This window comes from Bufo gargarizans, chromosome 6, assembly GCF_014858855.1.
Source record: "Bufo gargarizans isolate SCDJY-AF-19 chromosome 6, ASM1485885v1, whole genome shotgun sequence".
NCBI lineage: Eukaryota > Metazoa > Chordata > Amphibia > Anura > Bufonidae > Bufo > Bufo gargarizans.
In genome coordinates, this window is record NC_058085.1 from 190,951,518 (window position 1) to 190,962,159 (window position 10,642).

Here is a 10,642-nt window from a genome sequence, read left to right on the forward strand (position 1 = left end):
AAGGTCTAGTGTGATCGGGGAAAAAGACGGGCCAGCATCATTTTCTACTCCTGTTTTAGGCGTAGAAAATGGTCTAAATGGAAGCCAGCTAGAAAGCGGTCTTACATTTAGATTGGCACTGGATCTGCCGATGTTACGCAGAGGCCGGAGCCTCTACGTAACTTTGGTGGATACATCGCCCGATATATGTGTTATTAAGATTGGAGTCTAAAATACCGGTCTTAATAAATGACCCCTTATATTTTATTTTCATAAGTACTCTGCTATAATACGCATTTTAGTCACAAAATAGAACTTTTGCCCAAATGTTGCTAATAATTGTTTGCTGCAAATTAGCATTTAAAGGTGGTTGTGTGTGTTAATGACTATGTTATAGTTTATGCCGTGTGGGGGAGATTTATAAAGACCAGTGCTTTCTTGATATCCACTGTGCATTCTCCAGCAGTCCTCCACCTAGTTTGCGGCTTTTTAACACCACTTTTCAGGCACAGAGGAGATGGCAAATCTCCCCCGGTATGTTTTGTGCTCTCAGAAAAAGTAGATTTTGGCGACCTAGAAGCAGTTTGCTGAGGACAGTGTACATCCACATACTGTATGTGTTCAAATGATCATATATTACATATATTACTTTACTCCGTTTCAGCGTTTTAAGTGTCCAAGCTCTTGTTGAAGTATACACTTGGAGGTACATATGGGATTTAAACACCTCAATTACATTTCCATGGTTTTATTGTGCATCAAAAGGGGCATAGATGCCCATGGCCAGAAAATAGTAGGGTCTGTCGTGCCAGGGTAAGGTTTGTATGAGGCATTATATCACTTTGTTTAATTGCTGGTCTGAGTATACGATGTCTATAGATGCCCTGCACTTCATTTAGGATGTTACCTCAATGTGGGACAGGCAACAACTCTTGTGGATAGACCGATTTGTGTCGACATTTACTAGACTCTCCCACCATTCTTCCCTGTGTGTTTAGCTTTTTTATGTGGATAAAGATAGCATTTTTATTACTGCTGGGAGTGGTGGCAGTCTTTGGAGGTTTGCTGTAGACCTACTACTTTACAAAGCACGTGGGTACGGTGTACAATAAATAGGAATATGAGAAAGACATAGCAGAGTTGGCGAGGGTTTAGAGCAGGCATGTCCAAACTGCGGCCCTCCAGCTGTTGCAAAACTACAACTCCCAGCATGCCCTAATAGCTGTAAGCTATCCAGGCATGCTGGGAGTTGTAGTTTCGCAACAGCTGGAGGGCTGTAGTTTGGACATGCCTGGTTTAGAGGATGGCAACTAAACAACTGGATCGTGTGGGCTACAGTATCCAGAAAGATCATCAAAATTAGGGTTATTCAGTTTAAAAAAAAGACGACTAAGGGGAAATCTAATAACTATGTATAAATATATCAAGGGTCAGTACAGAGATCTATCCCATCAGCTATTTATCCCCAGGACTGTGACTGTGATGAGGGGACATCCTCTGCGTCTGGAGGAAAGAAGGTTTGTACACAAACATAGAAGAGGATTCTTTACGGTAAGAGCAGTGAGACTATGGAACTCTCTGCCTGAGGAGGTGGTGATGGGGAGTACAATAAAGGAATTCAAGAGGGGCCTGGATGTATTTCTGGAGCGTAATAATATTACAGGCTATAGCTACTAGAGAGGGGTCGTTGATCCAGGGAGCAGGGAGTTATTCGTATTGCCAGATTTGGAGCAGAGAAGGAATTTCCTCCCCAGGATGAGAAAAACTGGATTCTACCTGATTTGGTTAATTGATTTCCCTCCACTTAACATATTAATAGGCTGAACAAAATACTTTACTATGGTTTAATGTTAAAATGGATTTACCACCAAGTAAACATCACCTAGCCACAGGACAAGGAGTATGAGTACTGATGCTCCACTCAAACTCTGAGGGCGATGGAACTGCCATCACTATGTTGATGAGGAGGAACAGGGGAACCCCTCTACCCAACTTTCCAAAGATGATCGGGGGCTCAGTAGCAGTATGCATTTCTTACAAATGTATTAAGCCTTAAAGGGAACCTGTCACCAGGATTTTGTGCATAGAGCTGGGGACATGGGTTGCTAGATGGCCGCTAGCACATCTGCAATACCCAGTCCCCATAGCTCTCTGCGCTTTTATTGTGTTAAAAAACAGTTTTGATCCATATGCAAATGACCTGATATGAGTCCTTTATCCGGAGATGAGTTAAGCGGAAAGGAGCCCAGCGTCCTCCGAATCTCCTCCTTGCTGGCTGACGTCACAGAGCTGGAGCGCCGAAATCTCGCGATGCACGAGCTAGCGCATGCGCAGTGTTGACATCATGTTCATTCCCTGTACTGGCATCAGCACAGGGAACGAACTACGCATGCTCTAGCTCGCGCATCGCGAGATTTCGGCGCTCCAGCTCTGTGATGTCAGCCAGCAAGGAGGAGATTCGGAGGACGTGGGGCGGTGCTGGGCTCCTTTCCGCTTGACTCATCTCCGGATACAGGACTCATATCAGGTCATTTGCATATGGATCAAAACTGTTTTTTAACACAATAAAAGCGCAGAGAGCTATGGGGACTGGGTATTGCAGATGTGCTAGCGGCCATCTAGCAGCCCATGTCCTCAGCTCTATGCACAAAATCCTTTAATACCCCCCTTTCAATTTACAGGAGGGACCAGAGATTGTTTACTCTTGATTTCTGTCTGTTAAAGGAGAAAATAAGTTTATAGGGCTCTTCTACATTACACAATCATATCTTATTGCAGCCAGTAACCCAAGTAAAGGCTAATATATGAAAAAAAAAGCCCTCCAGCAGCTTTAAATGTGCTCCATCCTCCAGCTGAGGCAAGTATAGATCTACCAGTGCAACATGTATTAAAATCCACACGGAGGAGATGAATGGCTCCATTTACTTTCACCATATTGTGCATTCTGGGTGCAGGATCCGCACCAAAAACCAGCACTAGATCCGCATCTGCACCAACACACCAGAAATCGTAAAGTGAAAAATACTACACTAACATGTAACAATCTGTGATTGCTTTTAAAGTAATGGTATATTGTGACCACTGACCCCCTTTAAATTAGATTTATCAACTATACTATCATGCCTGTAACTGCACTGTGTTACCTTCTCAGATCTTCCATTAGATGTAAATGGTGGTAATATTCAGTAGATGAACGGTATGATTAGGGCAGGAGCATGGCGGAGTTCAAGTATGGTGACATACATTTTACATCAGCTATGGAGCTACAAGATGTGTGGATACTATAGATCCTAGTTTATTATTCTGTGAGTATATATATATTTGAAAAAGTATTCATACTTGTTGAACCTTTCCACATTTTTTCACATTACACTCACAATCCTAAATGTATTTTATTGGGATTTCGTTTGATAGACCAACACAAAGTACAAGTATGTGTGAAGTAAAAAGAATATTTAGCCCCCTGTACTCTGATACCCCTAAATAAAATGCACTGTGACCAATTGCCTTCAGAATCACCCATTTAGCAAATAGGGTCCAACTGCATCTGTCCTGTGAAGGCCTCAGAGGTTTGTTAGAGGACATTAGTGATCAAACAGCATCATAAAAACAAAAAGGAACACACCAGACAGGTCAGGGATAAAGTTGTGGAGAAGTATAAAGCAGGGTTAGGTTATAAAAATATCCCAAGCTCTGAATAACTCATGGAGCACTGTTCAATTTATCATCCAGAAATGGAAGGAGTATGGCACAACTGCAAACCTACCAAGACATGGCGGTCCATCTAAACTGACAGCCGAGGCAAGAGGAGCACTATTTAGAGAAGCATCCAATAGGCCCATGGTCACTCTGGAAGAGCTGCAGAGATCCACAGCTCAGGTGGAAGAATCTGTCCACAGGACAGCTATTAGTCGTGTACTCCACAAATCTGACCTTTATGGAAGAGTGGCAAGAAGACAGACATATTTAAAGCAAGCCATAAGAAGTTTGATAGAAGCCATGTAAGGGAAGGTGTCAAGGTCAGATGAGACCAAAGTTGAACTTGTTGGCCTAAATGCAAAACACTATTGGGGTCATTTATCAAACTTGTGTAAAATAGAACTGACTTAATCAGATGCCACCTTTCACTTTTGACATCTCCTTTGGAAAATGAAAGGTGGAATCTGATTGGTTGCTATGGGCAACTAAGCCAGTTTTACTTTACACCAGTATGATCATTGACCCCGTATGTGTGACAGAAAACTAACACTGCACATCACCCTGATCACACCAAGCTTGTCTTCAGCGGGGACAGGAAAGCTGGTCAGAGTTGATGGGAACATGAATGGAGCTAAATACAGGGCAATCCTGGAGGCAAACCTGGTAGAGGCTGCAGAAGACTTGAGACTGGGGTGGAGGTCTACCTTCTAGCTGGGCAACGGCACTAAACATACAGCCAGAACTACGATGGAATGGTTTAGAGCAAAGCCTATTTATGTGTTAGAATTGCCCAGTTAAAGTCCAGACCTCAATCTCTCACTGGCAAGACTTGAAAATTGCTGTTCACAGACGCTCTCCATCCAATCTGACTGAGGTTGAGCTACTTTGCAAAGAAAAATGTGCAAAGTTTGTAGAGACATACCCCAAAAGACTTGTAGCTGTAATTGCAGCAAAAGGTGGTCCTACAAAGTATTGACTCAGGAGGCTGAATACAAATGTACACTACACTTTCCAGATTTTTATATATAATTTTTTTTAAAAAACCTATGTATTTTCTTTTGTGTGGGTAAGTTTGTGGGGATAACGTCAAAAAGTTCAAGGGGTATGAATACTTTTCAAGGCACAAACAAAAATATAAACGCAACACTTTCGGTTTTGCTCCCATTTTGCATGAGCTAAACTCAAAGATCTGAAACATTTTCTACATACACAAAAGATCCATTACTCAAATATTGTTCACAAATCTATCTAAATCAGTGTTAGGCCCCATGCACAAGGCCGTGTTTCACAGCCGTGTGCGGGCCGTGGAACCGCGGCCTGGATCCCTCCTGAGAGCAGGAGCGCACGGCGTCACTGGTTGCTATGACGCCGTGCGCTCCCTGCCTGCGCCGCAATACAGTAATACACTGGTATGATCTATACCAGTGTATTACTGTACTGTGTCGGCAGCAGGGGGCGCACGGCGTCATAGCAACCAGTGACGCCGTGCGCTCCTGCTCTCAGGAGGGATCCAGGCCGCGGTTCCACGGCCCGCACACGGCTGTGAAACACGGCCGCGTGCATGGGGCCTAAGTGAGCACTTCTCCTTTGCCGAGATAATCCATCCCACCTCACAGGTGTGGCATATCGAGGTGCTGATTAGACAGCATGAATATTGCACAGGTGTGCCTTAGACTGCCCACAATAAAAGACCACTCTGAAATGTGCACAGTGTCACATAGAGTTGATCAGGTTGTTGATTGAGGCCTGTGGAATGTTGGTCCACTCCTGTTCAATAGCTGTGAGAAGTTGCAGAATATTGGCAGGAACTGGAACACGCTGTCATATACGCCGATCCAGAGCATCCCAAACATGCTCAATGGGTGACATATCTGGCGAGTATGCTGGCCATGCAAGAACTGGGATGTTTTCAGCTCCCAGGAATTGTGTACAGATCCTTGCAATATGGGGGCATGCATTACCATGCTGCAACATGAGGTGATGGTCATGGATGAATGGCACAACAATGGGCCTCAGGATCTCATCACAGTATCAATAAATGGCACCTGTGTTCATTGTCCATAACATACACCCGCCCATACCATAACCCCACCGCCACCATGGGCCACTCGATCCACAACGTTGACATCAGCAAACCGCTCACCCACACGACGCCACACGCTGTCTGCCATCTGCCCTGAACAGTGAAAACCGGGTCTCATCCGTGAACAGAACGCCTCCCCAACGCGCTGGACGCCATCGAATGTGAGCATTTTCCCACTCAAGTTGGTTACAACAACGAACTGCAGTCAGGTCCAGACCCCGATGAGGACGACAATCATGCAGATGAGCTTCCCGAGACAGTTTGTGCAGAAATTCTTTGGTTACGCAAAGTCGCAAACTGATTGTTGCTGCAGCTGTCCGGGTGGCTGGTCTCAGACAATCATGGAGGTGAACTTGCTGGATGTGGAGGTCCTGGGATGGTGTGGTTACACGTGGTCTGCGGTTGTGAGGCCGGTTGGATGTACTGCCAAAGTCTCTGAAACTCCTTTGGAGACGGCTCATGGAAGGGAAATGAACATTCATTGCACAGGGCAACAGCTCTGGTAGACATTCCTGCAGTCAGCATGACAATTGCACGCTCCCTCAAACGTTGCGACATCTGTGGCATCGTGCCGTGTGATCAAACTGCACATTTCAGAGTGGACTTTTATTGTGGGCAGTCTAAGGCACAATAAAAAATATTCAAGCTGTCTAATCAGCACCTTGATATGCCACACCTGTGAGGTGGGATGGATTATCTTGGCAAAGGAGAGGTGCTCACTAACACAGATTTAGGCCGAATGCACGCGGCCGTGAGCGGTCCGCGGAACCAAGGACTGGATTCCTGCTGAGAACAGGAGCGCACGGCGTCATTGGTTGCTATGATGCCGTGCGCTCCCTGCTGCCGCCGCAATACACTAATCCACTGGTATGATCTATACCAGTGTATTACTGTACTGTGGCGGCAGCAGGGAGCGCACGGCGTCATAGCAACCAATGACGCCGTGCTCTCCTGCTCTCAGCAGGAATCCAGCCCGTGGTTCCGCGGACCGCTCACGGCCGCGTGCATTCGGCCTAAATCTGTGTTAGTGAGCACCTCTCCTTTGCCAAGATAATCCATCCCACCTCACAGGTGTGGCATATCAAGGTGCTGATTAGACAGCTTGAATACTTTTTATTGTGCCTTAGACTGCCCACAATAAAAGTCCACTCTGAAATGTGCAGTTTGATCACACGGCACAATGCCACAGATGTGCATTCGGCCTTAGACAGATTTGTGAACAATAATTGAGAGTAATGGGTCTTTTGTGTATGTAGAAAATGTTTCAGATCTTTGAGTTGAGCTCATGCAAAATGGGAGCAAAACCGAAAGTGTAGTGTTTATATTTTTGTTCAGTGTGTATGTGTGTGTGTGTATATATATATATTTTTTTTTTAAAAGAGCGTAGTCACAGCTCACCTTTTAATCTCGTCCGCCCGTCTTCCTTTATGTCCTAACCAAGGATGGAGGGTCCTCTGTTTGAAAACTATAAAATAAGGAAATACAAGTTATATCTACCAGAAGTGTATTAGACAGCCCTGAGATCTCCACAGGAAACAACTCTAAGCACATTATTTGGTTTCTACGACCAGGACTTGGTGTACATCGATTTATCTGCCTGGATTGTACCCGCTGATATGGTGGCAGATATCTTCCATTCCTGAAAACTTACTAGGTTTAGCAAATGTAACTGGAAACTTGGAGTATCAGGTACCTATGACCTCCAATTCCAAAGGCAATTTTTTTGGGCAAGTGTGTGGGGGGCTGCAGGGTGACTCACATCTATTCCCTGTACACATCTGACATCATTTTCAGCAAGCACCACAGGGATACTGGCAGACCAACTGCAAGCTAAACTGGTATTGAAGGGGGGTGTCTGGGTGTTCAATTTTGATGACCTATCCTCAGTGCCTGATCAGTGAGGGTCCAACTCCCCGCTCCCCCACCAATTAGGTCTGGCTTCCTAAGCCATGGAAATTGGTCACTTGGTCTCAGCACAGCTCAATTCCATAGAAGTGTAATGCCAAGCACAGCTGCTATTCAATGTTCTGCACTGTGCTCAGTAGGACCACAGGACTCGGAGTGCCACATGCTCTTCAGACAGCTGACCAATGAGGGTCCCAGGAGTCAGACCCCTGCCGATTAGATATCACGGATAAGCCATCAATACTGAACCTAAAAAATTTTTAAAAAAATAAACATGGTGATATACACTCTACATGTACGGTGGAAGTCAGAGTTTGAAACATGGCATTTGCTCCAGAGCTGAGAGGGCACCATAGCAGGGCAGTGATTGCTGATTCTTCAGTCCACCACTGTGCTGGACGTGCTTCCAGAACAGATGTGCCGCTCGAGGGACACGTCACCACTGCAGCCACTCGTTGGCTGCAGCCGCACCCGTGACCCCTGTCCACTTTGGGTGTTTACAAGCTGGGACCAGAGTATGGCAAACTCAGCGGTGGTCTGAAGGAGCCAGAGCGGAGCTGCTGTATGTATGCTTGTCTCCACAGGTCTGGCATGGGGGGCTGCCCCAAAGTGTTTGGCCAAGCTGGACAATCCCCCTAAAGAAAACCTGTCACCGCAAAATGCTATGTAATCTGCAGTTCCATGTTATAGAGCAGGAGGAGCTGAGCTGATGGATATATGGTTTTGTGGGAAAAGAGGCAGGAAAAGTTGTAATTTATACATTTCTATCTCCTCTCATTCTGTGTTCAGTTGTACACGGGGAGGAGTGATCAGGGACGGCTACCCATGTACACACTGGTACAGAGAAGCCATCAGTCACTGAGAAGACCGCTCACATGGTAACAGAGCGCAGAATGAGAAGAGATTCAAAGCCTATGGACACTGGGGGCATTTACGATTGCATTTTACTCATTTGGGGCTACAAATCATTTTTTTTCAATTGGTCTTCATTAGAAAAAGAAATTGTCGGCAGATTTTCTGTTACAGGGTTAAATTTCAGCCTAGCAGCAGGTAATGTTAGTTTCAGTTCATGTTGCTGACCTGACAGCTATGTATTGCCCTTATCTCTGAACTCTTGACAACTCAAACACTCATTATAGCAAAATTCTTATTGGTTAAAAAAAAACTGTGATTTCAACTCAGCCCTAAAGGGGATTTTTGGGATTTTAATATTGACGATCTATCCTTGGAATAGGTCATCAATATCAGATCTGCAGGCGTCCGGCACCCTTGCCAATCAGCCGGCTAAAGAGAAGTCTGCGCTCCATGCCTTCCCTTCATTGTTTACCTGCTTGCCGCCAACAGCTCATCAATGAGCAGGTGTAATTACAAGAAGCCATCCCATTCACTTCAATGGGACGGCTCCTTCCTGTGCACTTGAATAGGAAGAAACCACCCACGGAATTGAATCAGATGGCCTGTAATTACACCGGCTCAACACTGTGATGTCGACAGCGAGCAGGTGAACAATGAAGAGAAGGCACGGAGCACGGCCTTCTCTTCAACCAGCTGATCAGACTGAAGAAGATAGGTAATCAATAGCAAAATCCAAAAAATCCCTTTAAGAGAGTGTTTATCAGCTGTCAGGAGTTCGGAGATAAGGGCTATACATCCAGTCATGAGAACAGCACTGAAAAACTGAAACTAAGATACTCTGCAGGTAAGGCCGAGTTCACATCAGCGTTCAGCCTTTCCGTTCTCCTGCTCCGTTATAGGAGCAGGAGAATGGAAAGGACGGAGAAGGCACATAACTGAGCCGAACGGAGCATACGGACCCCATAGACTATAATGGGGTCCGTTAGGTTTCCGCTCAGAAGATGATTTTGGAGCGGAGACAAAAGTCCGGCTATGGGGTCCTATAACGGAGCAGGAGAACGGAAAGGCTACTTTCACACTCACGTTTTGTGCGGATCCGTTCAGATAATACAACCGCCTGCATCCATTCAGAATAGATCCGTTTGTATTCTCTGAAATGTAACCCTTTAGGACAAAAACTGCAGAAATTTTTTACTCAAGGCAAAATGAGTAAATTGCAATGTGTTTTTTTTTTTAACTGCCCCCAAAACGGTCCCTGGCGCGTTTCACTGAATCTTTCTTCTCCATACTATCAATGTGCTCTGCTCCTCCTGCTCTATAACATGCTGCATTCTCAGTAGGGCAGGGTCTCCCTTAGCAGGTGTAGGCAGGGATGACATGTCACTGTATGGTACCTGATGGTCACACCAGTGGGGGAGGGGGCTGTCATCTTACCTCACAAAACAAAGGGGCTGTGGCACAGGGATAGTGGTGTGGTGCCAGGACAGAGTGGTAAGCACTGATTTGGAGGTTCTGGCTCTCCTATCACATCTGAATGGGTTCCTATGTGGTCCTGACCCCTTGTTCTGGGGGTCCCTACTTTCAGAGCTGGTACACAGTAACCCCTCCTGCCCCCATACATGAGGAGCACTGGTTCCAGGTGGTACTCTGGATGCTAGCTACATTAGGAATGGTGAGCAGACTTCACCTCTGTTCCCCACGGTGGTGCTGGGGCCCCGGCTTCCCGGGTAGCCCCTCTCTTTCTCCGACGCCCTGGTAACTGCCTCTGGTTCTCCTGTCCGGCTCCTCTTACTACAAGGTTCTTCCACTCTGTCCGCTCCAGAACCCGTACTCATAGCTCCGCACACGCCGCCGGGGAGTGTCCGCTCATCGTGAGCCGCTACTTACGCACAGAAACACAATCAGGAGCCTTTTTCTCTACGCTTCCTGCTAATCCTGAACTTTAGCGACGACCCCTAACGATCTGCGCAGACTCAGTACATCAGGTGCGCCTGCGCACTGCTCTATGGAACCAAAGGCTGTCAATGCAGACAGACACCCGGAAGAAACAACCGCGAGAAGCGAAAGAAACATCCAGGGACGTAAAGCAGGCGCACTGTCGCAAAACAGGAACTGGCTAGA

General features: G+C 46.1%; 1 protein-coding gene across 6 annotated transcripts in view; it reads right to left on the minus strand.

The window, feature by feature from the left end:
- Nucleotides 1–10,470, minus strand: part of PARG (poly(ADP-ribose) glycohydrolase) — a 113,309-nt gene extending 102,839 nt beyond the window's left edge. For 3 of the 6 annotated variants that reach the window (XM_044296740.1, XM_044296738.1, XM_044296736.1), the window contains exons 1-2: nt 10,209–10,402; nt 7,160–7,226 (exon numbers count right to left, since the gene is read on the minus strand). In XM_044296740.1, coding sequence (XP_044152675.1) covers nt 7,160–7,226; nt 10,209–10,356 — 215 coding nt within the window. In that variant the 5' untranslated portion in view covers nt 10,357–10,402. The other 3 variants (XM_044296739.1, XM_044296742.1, XM_044296741.1) reach the window with 3 other exon arrangements.
- Nucleotides 10,471–10,642: the final 172 nt, after the last annotated feature.